A 13,984-nucleotide genomic window follows, 5' to 3' on the forward strand; every position below is an offset into this window, starting at 1 on the left:
TCCAACTATTATTAACTTATTCTTCCTTATTCTGCGTCAATAATTTTACGACTCACTGCGTAGCGAGCCTTTTACCAAATATATCTCAACTTTCTTGTACCACTATGGCATCCTTCAACATTTATAGGACGCGTTATCGCTATTCTCACGCTTTTCTTGCACAACGTAGAATTTCAAAAACGATATGATAAACGGAGTGGATGCAATTCACTTCCTGGGCTCTCTTATCTCTTGATGTTTCGTCGATGAAATATTCAGTTTTGTCGGACGCGCGTTCGTCCTACTTTTCGACTAAGGAGAAGGAGGTCTTGGTCGAATTCGTAGTCTCACTTCGTGCACTTCCTTCACGGAGATGACAGTAAGGTCGACGGGAGAAGCTATACTCGAAACGAGACGACTAAATGTGTCGAGAACTGACTACTCGCGTGAAACGTTCGAGGTTGGCGGGCAAGCAAGGTTGAAACTTGGCCAGAAAGCCTTGAGATGATACTCCGTATAATTATGTAGCAGTCGCGCTTATTCTTTGTTTTATTTTCATTTTTATCTGTTTCATTAAGTTCTACATCGATCTTTATATCATGAAAGAGTACAGAACCAAAGAGTATCGCCAAAAAGATCAGAATATTGATGACATTGTCTGGCAGTGCCTACTAGAGTGGACCTTAGTTATACTTGGTCGAAATTTTGGTTCATGCAGTACTTCTTGAAGAACTGTAATATTAATGTATAATTTCACACACGTCAACATATCCTAGTACCACATATACATATATTGTTAACAACATGTAAAGCAAATAAATCTCTCTTTTGAGATTCGAAAGCTCCAATAAAAAAAATAAAATTAGAACAAGCAATGAATTCCATTAACGAGAATTCATATCGCCTTCCCAGCGCAGTCTGAACCGAGTGTAGTGTAAAATATAATAGGCGTTACATGGCCCGACAGGCGATTCTGTAACGTAAACGCGATGTTGTCACGCGAGTTCGTTAATCTGAAACGTTCGAAATTACGTATCGTTTCCCATTACAGCGCCGCGGAAACTTTCTTGCGCAATCGTGTGCCACACGTCTCGCTACGAGACGATCTCGTTAGGACTGGATCATCGAGATACCGTCGCGCGTGTCTGGCATAGTTGCCCGGTGTTTTCGCGTTATCGCGAATTTGCATTTCTACGCGTAATTACGAGCCAGGCGGCTACACTTCGAATATCTCGGCACGTGTATCGCGAGAACCGTTTAGGGGGAATCTCGATCCGCACGACCTTACGATTAGCGCGGTGCAATCGAAGATGAGTGATATTATAACTTATAAAAGATAAAAGATAGTTAATCAACAGCTTAAAATGAGCATAATTTTGATAAGACACCTCATCAGACTATCAGAAGATGCGTAAGTGCATATATTTACACTCACTGTTTAATTAGGTATCGTCACTTTCTAATAATTTATAATTAACCAAAGACGAAAGTGATTGTCAATTCTCCTCTACGTCCCTGGTCAAATCCATCTTCGTTACGAGCGTATTCGGACTAAGCAACACGTGACTCAGCAAAATTGCTCACGCTGGAACCGGATGTTGACACAGCGCTAAGGACCTCCGAGTAAGCAAGTTCTGCAAAATTGCTGACAAGCGGCCACACTCGACCCTCGGCCTCGAGAGTGTTTCTTGTTAATAAAAACCCCAAAAGAGAGGCTCACTCTTCATTCTCGGATGGCCACCGACGCTCCTCTGTTCGAATTCGTCGCATAAATCGATACGCAAGAAGGATCTTCGCCTGATAAGTCTGGAATCGTAGCAAACAAGAACCTCATCTGTTACGTTCTTGGAATATCAAAACTTCGACTTTTAATAACATCGTAAACTTCGTTATTGTACACTGCCATTAAACAAGCCTAGATCTAAAATATTCTGACGAGGGCCACCCGTGAAAGGTCCTCCCCAATTTTGACGAAACGTTGCAAGTTTATAGAGCGACTTAAAGTGAAGGGTACGTATTCTTTTATGACTACAGTAACTCAAGTTTAAGGGGTGAATCTACCCTCCAAAGTTTTAGCCTTCTGATGTTACCAAAATTATTGGATGTACGAAAAAGTGTTTTCAAAAAATTTTCCATGAAAATAACACGTCTTCATTTTATGTTTTAGTAAATACCACTCGAATAATTTCTGAAATACTTTGAACTACTCGCTAGTAATTGTTGAAATATCCTAAGCCGATCCATAGAAAATTTCCACATGGAGATGACAATAATGAATACGAAAGTTTTCATTTTTGATAAAGGATGAAATTTCATTCCGCCTGCGTGTCTTATCGCTCTCGTTAGGAACCGACGGGTGCACGAATTAACAGTTCGCGGAGCTGAATAAACGTAAACACTGCTTGTGTTTGTTCAGAGCTAGCGACTCGCAGAATACAACGAATTCTTCTTTTAACCCCTTCAGTAATCATTACAAAATTAAAAAATGGAAAAAATTACAGATTTCTTTTTATGAATGAATTTTACTTACTGAACATATATATTAATAGTTAGCTGATTAATTTTGGTAACATTAATCCTAATACAAATATGTGAAAATAAAATTAAAACAATTCGCGTACACTGTACAAAAATTTACACAGGGTTGGCCATCTGTAATCTGCGCTTCTACATACCAGAAATCGTATTTATTGTCACCCGAGTATATTCAGGAGTAGTATTTTCTGTAGGTAAAGTTTGTACGAGTTATCTCGGGAGTGGGATATTCGGCACATAATAGCCGCCCGAGTATATTTGGGCGTGGTCCTTAAGCGGATGAAATTTCATCCTCTATCATTAATATTAATTTTTTCACACCGAGTTCAAGTAACGAAATCGTCTCTCCAATTAACACTTACTCCCAGATTTAGTCGACAACATTTTCCACAGAGTCCGTTATTAAATGAAAATTGCGTCTCAGGATTCAAGTAATCAAGTCATCCCTCTGATAAAGCAGCGATATCCGTTTTCGATTGACAAACTTTTTACACCGGATTCGAGTGCGCATTCCCCCAATTACACGCTAATTCCAGCTATCAAGTGACAATTTTCATCTCGATCAAATCGACTGCGATAATTACTCGCGCGAAGCGTCAAAATTGTCACTCGAAACGAGGATGAAAACACCGTCGCATAATTTTTATGCGAGACCTTATTATCCGTAAATCAAGCGCTTTTCTTCTTGGCCTCGTCGCAGCTCATCGATCTCTCGACGATGACTGGTGAAAATGAGAGGAACGGATAAAAGAGGATTACACATTGTGCCCCTGTTACCAAGATGGAGCGCCGCTGAATATTTTATATTCGCGAGGGTACGTATCGATTGGTTTTCGCGCTATTCTGCGGTCATTCAATTAAAAACTCGGTCAAGCCTGTATTAACGAATCCCGCGTTATCAACGCCCGTGTGAAAGAGTAAAGCGCTCGAAGACGCTTAAAGGAGAATTGCGGGGAGATAGAGAAGCCCCCGACGAAATTAGCCTCGGTCTCTACGAATGAATAGGGCTCGCTCCATTCGTTGAGCTTCAATTTTTACCTTCCCGTTATAGAGATTGAGCGACATTTGAGACGTGTGAGAGATAGTTCCTCGAGATATGAAATAAATTGTATTCGATTCAGTTTCGAATGAGATGACGAACAATCTGCTAACTGACGCAGTGTTGGTTCGTCTGACGAGAGGGATGAAAATGTCTTTGAGCATGTGGTCGCGGAGTCGCTCTTATAGAGAATGTCGATTTTGTTTTAGACGCCCTTTTCATGTCGTCGCTCGACATCGTTAAATGTGTGCTTCGATAAAATACACAGGCGATGGTTTACTTTATCAACCTTGTTCAGGTAGGAAATACAAGTAGAAGGGACTGGAAGTGAAAGTACCAAATTTTATTGTGTAATATTAACCTTCTATAGGGCAAATCTTTTTTCTGCAAACAAATTGCAAGGGATTAGTTTGATATTTCAGGTTGATGGTGCGGACAACCGCCATCAATATTGTTATTGGTTATCAGACACATTATATAATGAACACGTATACGTCAGCTTGTGAAGAAACTAAAATTATTTAGTAAAATAATACCATTTGGAACTCGATATATTAGCATGTAATCTGGAAGTTACACGGGTCCATAGGGGGTTAAATATTGTTAATGGAGAATTATTGTACCATTGTTTTTACGAATTAACATAGATAAATACAGCTTGTAAATGGGCCACGATGCAAAAATAGTTGCGAAGCACTTGTGTAAAGCAACAGCGAGTACAACCTATAAGCATTGCTATTTCGCCTTATTGCCTCAGAGCGCGGAACACGAAGCCCGCGAAGTATCGCATAACTGTTCAACTCTAGACAAGAGAAGATTTAACGTGTACGGCTTCGGAAAACGGCGAAACGCCAATAATCATCGTGCGTTCTTGATTTGCCACTGCAACGCTCCAAACAATGGTAAATAAAAATACAATAAACTAGTGTACTTTGTTTCGCTTTCAACGCAAGCTTTATTATTCCAACAATGAATGTTTCCAACGCTTCGAGCAATGTAGATGGGTCAGACGAAGCAACAATACAACCACGAATACATTGGCTCGGATTTATACGAATTCAGCTCCACCGTGTGTCCTCTAGAAATATTTTTGTAACTCGTTCAAATTTTCCTTTCTCGAACTTACTATGTTTCTTAAATTTTTATTGTTACGCTCATTATTATTAGAAGTAGTCATATTTTGTCACTTTATCTGAAAAGAATTTATGTTAAATAAAATGTGTTTGGTCATAAACTCAAAAAACTGAACACTTTTATAGTTTTAACGAATCTAAAAATTCTATCGTTTCTATTTCAAGTATGTCGGAGGTGTACAAAGTTATATCGTAGTTCAGGCAAATAAAAGGGTTAAATTAAATAGGAGCTAACTGAACAAATGGTGGTGATTCTACATGAGGAAACGGTTGGAAATTACCAAATGAAAGTTTTTCGCAGGAAGCTTTGTTTTCGAGAAAAATGACTTTGTAAATTCTTCGAGTAAGCACGCGATTGAACACGACTTGGCTAGCATGTCTGTCTATTACTCGATAGTTCTACTCGGGTTGGTGTTTCTAAACATTGATGGTGATACGGTATTATCTGTTTCGACTAGTTCAAACTAGTTACAAGGTGGGGACATAGTCGAAACCAGATAATGTATCATTGTGATCATTGTTCGAGAAAAAGTAGTAATAACCAGTATTGGTCAGACGCATTAGCCAACTTTTATTCAGATTCGTATTTTAAAAATAGTTATTAACTGTTGAATTGTGTACATTTTTTAGACCATGAGTGTTCATTCTTCACTATCCACTTTCAATTCGAGAAACTTTATCTAACATCTAACGTATACGGGTACTTTGTTAACACATTCGCGACCGCTGACGTGAATTCACGTCGCTTCAAATTCTCAGAACAAATTATGAAAATCTTTTTATTTGATACACTACATATTTCCAACATTGATACTTCAAAATAAATTTTGTAATTTTTATCTTCGCTCTAACGATACAAATTTGCGATGTCCAATTTCAGAATTTTATTATTTTTGTCAGTACTCGGTATTAGAAACGTAAAATATCTGCCGGTCGCGAATATGTTAAGCAATAACATGTATTCTTACCGGAGTGATAATTTAGAGTCTCGTAAATGTCTTCCAGTAAGTTATAGTTCTCTTCCGCATCGATATTATACAGGAGTTTCTCGCTGAAACATCAACAAAAACAATGCATGATTAAAACATTTGTAAGTATTATTATTGAATTGTTTTGATGGTTATTTAATGATAATTCCAACGTGTAACAAGGAACAGTTTAACCACGAAGGGCGCATAAATGAATTGTTATGAAGATTACGAACGAGACGCGTCCTTTTCGATTTCGATGAAATTCAATTAGCCCAGATATCGGCGAGCTCGTTACCCAACGTCGCATTTAGCGACCGTCTAATTCGCCGCGTCGCTCGTTCAGGGGATTGAAATTTCCCGTCGACAATATTTTACAACGGAGACACGAGCTGCAAAGTCGACGGAATGAAAACGGAGATGGAAGCCATCGTCTCCACTGGTCGATGTTATTACGCTTACATTCTCCATCGATAATATTTCAAAGGGTACGCGAAAATATGAACGGCACGGAGCCAGAGACAGAACGATGGACGATCTGGTCAGATGATTGCAGGTAGATTACTGTGTTGTATCATAATTATTTGCCGTTCCTTTTTAATTTCCAAGATGAAATTCAGTTGCGTTTCTTGTACTGTTATTTCTTATAATTACATTTTATATTTTTGCTTATGGTATCATTTTTCATTCTTTTCTGTATTATCTTTCTCGTGTGTTCATAATAGGGATAATACAGATTACATACATGAAAAATATGAATTTTTTAAATTGGTATTCCGAATGGAGTTATTGGTTTTTTAATTAGGAATAAATCTACAAGCTAAGTGGAATCTTCTCTTCGTTAATATTTAAGAGATAAGTTTGAAACACTGTGAATAGCACCGCAGATTCAGTCACTCGCTAATTAAAATAAGTATTAATTAACCCAAAAGCGTATAAATAAGCACAAAGTAACGTTCTCAAGGATAAAATAAAATAAACCCAATGGAGGGTGAATTTGTTTGTTATTTAATTTCGTGAATTATTTTTGTTATTGAATTCGATGTTTGAATGGAAATAAAAGACGGTGAAGTAATTGTAACAGAACTGAATATTTTCTAGGGTAACACGCTGCGCGCAATGGACGTTATACGATGCAAGAATACTTACAGCGACCTCGCGAATGAAAGCTGCTCCTCTCCTTTGCTCAAAAGGGCCCCCAGAGCCACGGAAACCACCTCGTTCTGTAATAAAAACGAAAGCAAGGGGTGTTTACGTCGGCGTGGAAGAAGCTACCTTAGGTGGGTTAATTCACACTGGACCAGTACGTGTATACATTGTGGGGGAGTTGTATTTGGAAATTAAAATGACTCTTTCGAATAAGAAAGGCGGACGAGCGTTTATATGATAGGTCACATAAAAGATGGAGAATATTTTTATCTTGAACAAAATTTCGAATTAGGAGTAAGATATGAACTTTCAATAGATTAACTTTGAATGACAAGGGTATTATGATAAGATTGTCGATTTTTATCTTTAAAATATATTTTTTGCCAAAATTAAATTTCACGTGATAATTCGTTTTCGAAGACCCACGATACTGACGATAACTCACTTTACCCCTCGACAAACCGCATCACCGTCATAAATTACATTTCTAGCAATTTACATTCACTGGGAATAAAGAAACTTGCTGCAGCGGACATCGTCGCGAAGTTTTCGGAGGCACTACGCGAAGCAGATTTTTCGAAATGTATGCATAAACTCCTCCCGTCGGCGTCGGCGTGGAGCGTGAAGCGTGAAACATAAAGAATGTGCCTCCAAACTCTTCTATGGAACTTGCGCATAATCCGAACGTGTCTCTTGAAACTACGTCGCGAGGAAAACTTCTTTTCGTCTTCTTTCTTAAGAAAATGTGTTGGACGTTGTTAAATAACTTTTGCGGAACCAGTAGTAACGTAACTAGAGTTTGGTCGAATTGTCACTCAAATCCAGTCACTTTTCGCATTTTGTCTTTCGATATCGGATTCGCCATTTTAAATTTCCAAATTATTAGTTCAAATTTATGATTAGCGCCCTTAAAAAGGTCTGAGTACCAAGTTTTATCGAAATCCAGTCACGTAACACATTTTATCCCGTTATATTAGATTCGCCATTCTGAATTTCTAAATTCTTAGTTCAGATTTAGAATCAGCGACTCCAGAAACCCCTGTATACCAAGTTTCATCAAAGTCGTGCGAAAGGAAAAATATGTAGATACATTTGTATCTTTCCTAAAGAACTTTCCTGTCAGGAAATACTACAATGTCTACCGTTATTTCTCGGAATTTAGAGAGGTATTCCTCCCAGGAAATACTATAATATTTACTACTATTTCTCGGAATTGCGTATGCAATTCAAGGATGGCTGTAGGCCGCTGCAGCTGTCAGTCGTTTATAATTGTCTATAAAATAGGAAACTTCGAAGTGTTATAACTCAGCGTAGACTCATTCGATACGATTTTAACAAAATTCAAATTGAAGTGCGGAATTTCTTCTACTTAATACATGCGTATTATCATTGTTAGATACTCTCAAACAATTGTTTTTTTCATATTACATCTTCATAAAAGTGTCGAATATACGATAATTTTAAATATAGACTTGTGGCTGTTCAATTTTTAAGAGATGGGTAAATATAACTGTGGTGGTTGAAACGCGAATTTAATTAACTCGAATTGCTCCATTGTTCGTTGAAGTAGGTGATTTCCATTTTGGTTTTAAACAGCTGAGAACTACTTTTGCCTTTATGAACGGAACGTTTGCCGGCATCACCACCTACTTCGCCAAACAATAGAGCAGTTTGCGTTAATTATCATCGTTCGTCTAAAGAGGACTCAAAACAAAGAGTCGAAACGTAAATTCATGCGGTATTTTATATATATCACCGTTCTATTATCTGAACACTAGACACTAAATCTACACACCTGAAATTATTTTTACATTTTTCCAATCACCGTTGTCCTTCTTTTTTATTATATATGTGCACAAATTTAATTAATTCCATAATATGTATTCCAAAGGCTAACCTTCCTTGTGATCAGAAACGTTCAATTCTATAATAAATCAAACAAGCGTGATGCACATGATGATGAAATGCATGAAATGTAATGATTCCCAAATTAATAAATGCAATGTATGCAATGAATGCAATAAAATCAAACAAATATAAATGGCGAAAGCTCTAGCTATTTTCGAGAACAGGCGTTTTTTGGTGTCGTGCAGTAAACCTGATGGACTCTCCGGAGGCTTAACAATTTGATAGAAGCGGCTTGTACCCAATCCGGCTTTTAATCGTAAATTATAACCGCGCGCTTCGCAGGGAGAATTTATCGTTCCACTTGGTGCGCAGCTATGGGCAACTATTCTCGAGGGAATTCCTATCCGAAGCGGTTATGTGGGACATTACTTTGCCTACGCGACCTTCGGTGCTCGCCGGGGTTAAATGTGGAATCATTTTCTGACCAGTTTCTCGCGTCGAGTCAGATTGAATTACGATCTGCATTATCCGTCCACGACTACGCGGAGGAATTCTGCTCCTAATTTCCCCCTGACTTCTCATCCGTTAACAATCAGGTCGTAAACCACGGTCTCGTTAGACGAACCGAAAGCCCTCTGATCAACTAAATCTTGTTCGTTACTATTTACGATGTCTTCATCGAGGTGTCATCCCTTTGCGAAGAAAATCGTTAACCTTGGAGTTGACTAGCGCTTTAGAATATGCATGATCTTAGATTTCCTATCACAGATTCAGTTACAAAGGTGTGGAATGATAGTTCATTTACATTGGATTTGAATGACCAAAGACCTCTTCAGAAAACAGTCTTCATCGTTATCTCTTCTTTTTCTTATTATAACAAGTGAACTATTCTACTTTCACGATCACACTCGCAATTTAAATTAAAACAGACTACTGTTTATTACTCACTATTCGATATAAAATTTGACCCAGCTCTATGGAACGATCCTCCGATTTCGCAGAATCTTAAACGCAAGATACTCCGTTCCTGAGCTACCGTTTCGAGGGGCGGAGGAATGAATCGTGTCGAAGAAAAGGCGGTAAAGTGAAAATACGCGATCGTGCAAGGCGCCCTGACATTCTGCGAGGGTGGATCGATCGCTTTCCTTTTGTGCCGCGCTCGAAGCAATTGGATAGAATAGTACGAGTTCCTCCGGTTCGAGGACGAAGGACGAGGCAGTGGAAGAAATATTCACGATACTATCGATAATATAATCTTCATTGTCGATAGGGAACGATAACTTTTGTTTGACTTTCGAGAAGCTACCGAGTTCCCCCGACAGTCTTGTGCCCGAGGGGAACGCGATTGAGGGACTATTTGCTCTGGCATCGGACTGATTAAATTTCTTTATCACGGTGGAACTTTGAAAAGCAGGGCAAATATCTGAGGAATAAGCCAAGTGAGCGAAAATTTTATTTTCCGCTACCATTGGTTTTGACGTGACGTAATACGGACACGAATTACGTTTTTCCTATAGAAATCGCTGAAATTTTGGTCAACGTGGGATAATCTAGAAATTCTTGCGGAAAATCGTAGGTGAATACTCCAAGAACAAAGGGAAAAAAATATAGAGAAGGGAGTCAGGAAATTTCCTATTAAAATTGTATAGGTTCGCAGAGTGAATTTAATTTCTTTCTACGAGTAAATTGTGATTCTGTCGGTGGCTTTAGAAATTTTATTAAATAAGTATATGGACTTCATTGTTCAATTGTTGTGTTCATTTTTCATCCTTTTTGGCACGGCGAGGCAATCCAGTTTCGAGAGGAAATATTTCTTCGAAGGCGAGGGCCTCTTCATGATACAGAATTTGTTGGCCTGCAAACTGGGCGGGCCGAAGGTCTTCAAGACCTCCTCAGACGACATTTTAGTACCTACGAAGCGTCGTAAACTGGGACCCTCGTTCAGCCAAATACCGCGTACATCGAGGTCGGATAAGGTTACTTTAGGGGTCTGTATATTTCGAAGAAAAACGAAATTGATTGTTTATTAAAATATTTACGATACTTGTAGTGTCTGTGCTCGTTTCTCCTTTGCACATTTCATTTATAAATAACGTCGTACGTTGCAATAAACGTGTCAGTGGTGTGCAAAGAGTTAAATTACGTCGAAGGCAGCAGTCTAGATTAAGATCGTCTAACATCGAGATTAGATCTTCCAATAGAATTTGCGATTACAAAGACTCCAATAAGCGAAAAATGGCAAGCTATCGCGCGTTGACAAAGGATAACCCCGCCATTGTTAGGAGGAACACCTTTTTCCGCGTTTTGAATTTTATACCTCGCAAGCGATATCCCATTTGCTTGTCCATCAGCCGCAATATATGGGACAGTTATCAAATTTATTATATTCTATGTTCACCGTCATCTCTTACAATAACGCGAACAACGTGACAGTTTTTCTATGCTGTCCATATCGTGTGATTGATGCGGGCCATTTGTATCACTGTGCTGCGTACCGTTTCAGCGCCCAGCGTTTCGGGAACCGATCCAAAAGTTTCCGCAAATATCAGCTGCAACGAGGCGCGTTATTAATTGCTCGATGCCAAACGGCTTATAATTAGTTGAGCAGTTAGAACGCCGTGAGATTCAATCGATACGAATTTAGAGACCGTTAGTTTAATTGGTGACTTCGAGTTCAGTGATATTACGGTCGTTAACTCTCGATAAGTCTCTGACGGTTATAACCCATTGGATGAATTTTATCATAACTCTCTAACTTGATTAAAAAGCTCAGTAATAGACATTTTCTTTTTCTGAAATATTTAGAAACTCGTCTCTTATTTCGTATTACTTTATAAGTCGCTGACGATTATAACCCATTGGATGAATTTTATCGTATCTCTCTAATTTGATTAGAAAACTCAGTAATAGAAATGTTCTTTTTTTGGAGAATTTTGAAACTAGTCTCTTGTTTCGTATTACTCGAAAGCATTGTCTATCAGTCAGGATATGCCATTGCGAAGCCAGCTACTTAAAAATTACTCGAGTTCCGTGGGAATATAGGATTAGTCTGACATAGCACGTTAAATCGAATTTGGCTGACACAAGGATTGCTGGAGAGCATAGTGTCTGCATACTCGTGTTCCAATTGTAGCCAAAATCGATAGAGGCTCCTTTAGAATTATAGTGGAAGGTCGAACAGACCATTCGTGAAAAACATGCGTCTTCGTGAAACGGTGTGTGTACCATTTGTCTGCCATGCTACGATAAAAGCAGGATAAAACATTTAAAATCTTAATAATTCCTTCTTAGTAATTAATATCGACTTTTCATATAACTTAGGAAATGTTCGCTTACACGTTAGTTTCTTTTTAGTGGTGTAATATAAATTTTGCATTACGCTGCATGCAAACTCGGTCATTCGAGGAACCGCAACAACCGTAATTACAAAAAACGTTGCGAACGGCTTAGAAAGGATAATTTTATCAACAGGAAGAATGTAATTCACCTTTTCCAGGCGCAACGCTTTAATTTAATCTAGTGGATATGGCTTGTAAAGAATGTTGAATTGAAAAAGCTGATCCTAGGGAGATACCAAATGATCGCGGAGGCCAATACAATTTCACAGAGAAATATCAGTAATTGGAGGAGTCAAGGCCATTTAGAAGCGAACTTCATTTCTTTAAACGAGGTGATAAAATTTTATCTCGTAGAAGCTAACAGTCTAGTCGCTAAGGCGAAGGTCGAAACTTTGACTATCTACTGTGAAGAATAATTATGTGAGATATACTTCGAAGATCGCTTTTCCTTGAGCACATGATCATGAACGACTATGCCTCATAACCCATTGATCTTGCCTTACAAGCACTCGTTATTCTATATTCTACCAGAAAAGGTCGATACAGAACATGTCGTTTTATCTTATCTTTTGAAAACTCCTTTCAGCTTTCTTGATCTACGGCTATAGTGCATGTTGTGATCTAATATTAATATTAAAAGAGCAGTATTATCCTACATACTTGTAAATTCCTTGCAATTGGTTCTTTCTCGGAACATGTATTAGAGTATGGACTGAAAATACGAAAGTTTCGTAGAAGTGTATTAAAGTTCCAGGAAAGCAGTAATTTTGAAAATATTTTTACTTTCACGTAACTGCTCTAGCAGCATGCTGAAATATTTTATATTCCATTTCCTCTGATAACAAGCTGTGCGTTTGAAAGGAATGTATTGCTTAGAATATTTTGTAATGCTGATGGAATGGATAAGTATCGTATACGATCTCCAGGGTCGAGTTTTCCACGTTTGCTGACTTCATCGATTTCCATGCTTGACTTGAGCATGATTCCTAAACTCACCATCGTTAAACGTACATCGTTTTATCGGGAAGAAATCAATTACGCAGTTGCTTAATAGGAAAGCTTTTCACCTCGACGCGAAATGCAATTGCAACTTGTGTCAATAAATACCGTCAGAAGGTATCGACACGTAATAACATATTTACAATGACGTAAAAGCTTTGAACATTGACACGTTAGAACGTCGATTTACAAGATATCTCCAGAAAACCGATCCTTTATGGTGGCTGGTGCTATAGAAATTATCCACCATAATTATATGATTTTTTAACGTGCAAGAAACACGTAAGAATGTCCTATATATCTTAGTTTGAAGTCTTGGACTAGCGAGAACCGTCGAAAATCGCAAACGATTTGATTCATCGCGTGACTTTCCCAAATTCATGGACAACGTGCAACGCGTTCGAAATGTCCAAACGAGCAGACCAATTGGATTGCTCGTCGTCACCGTTAAAAAATACGTCGACAGCATCATCTCGAATTCCGGAAATGTGTCGAACGGTGACGCGAAACTAATTGTCGTTGCACGAATGACGCGAAGACAGTCGCACACTTTACCCGCCGCGGCACGACGTGTAAATTAACAGGGACTCCGTTCCGTTCCACTCGTCGAATTGGATGGACGGGCTCGAAACTTCGTTACTTAGTCGCATTGGTAGAAATCAAGTTTTCCGCGAGCGTGCACTTACGGGATCGTATTTTCGACGCGTTGCACATGGATAACTAATTTTTGGACGAGCTAACGATTTCTCATGGCGAGCTAATGGATTGTTAGTCGCTCCTTGTAAGCTTACAACTGACGATTAAAGGGTTAATGACTTGTATAAATTGAACTTGTATATTTTTAAATATCTTCCAAAATAATTCTTGGTTCTTTTATAGTTTGTTGTACTTTTATCATTGCGAAATCTTTGTAGCATTGTGCAATGTTTCAATTGTGCAATTTCATGTAATGAAATATTTATTTGAATACATCGAACCTATTATTTAATTTAGACA

The 13,984-nt window shown here is 38.4% G+C and overlaps 1 protein-coding gene across 1 annotated transcript in view; it reads right to left on the reverse strand.

Moving 5' to 3' along the window:
* Nucleotides 1-13,984, reverse strand: part of LOC128875209 (head-specific guanylate cyclase) — a 49,713-nt gene that overhangs the window by 12,798 nt on the left and 22,931 nt on the right. The window contains exons 2-3 of the mRNA XM_054120596.1: nucleotides 6,804-6,877; nucleotides 5,655-5,737 (exon numbers count right to left, since the gene is read on the reverse strand). Of these exons, the coding sequence (XP_053976571.1) occupies nucleotides 5,655-5,737; nucleotides 6,804-6,877 (157 nt within the window). The remainder of the gene's footprint in view (nucleotides 1-5,654; nucleotides 5,738-6,803; nucleotides 6,878-13,984) is intronic.

The sequence above is a fragment of the Hylaeus volcanicus genome, chromosome 4, assembly GCF_026283585.1.
Source record: "Hylaeus volcanicus isolate JK05 chromosome 4, UHH_iyHylVolc1.0_haploid, whole genome shotgun sequence".
In the NCBI taxonomy this organism is placed as follows: domain Eukaryota; kingdom Metazoa; phylum Arthropoda; class Insecta; order Hymenoptera; family Colletidae; genus Hylaeus; species Hylaeus volcanicus.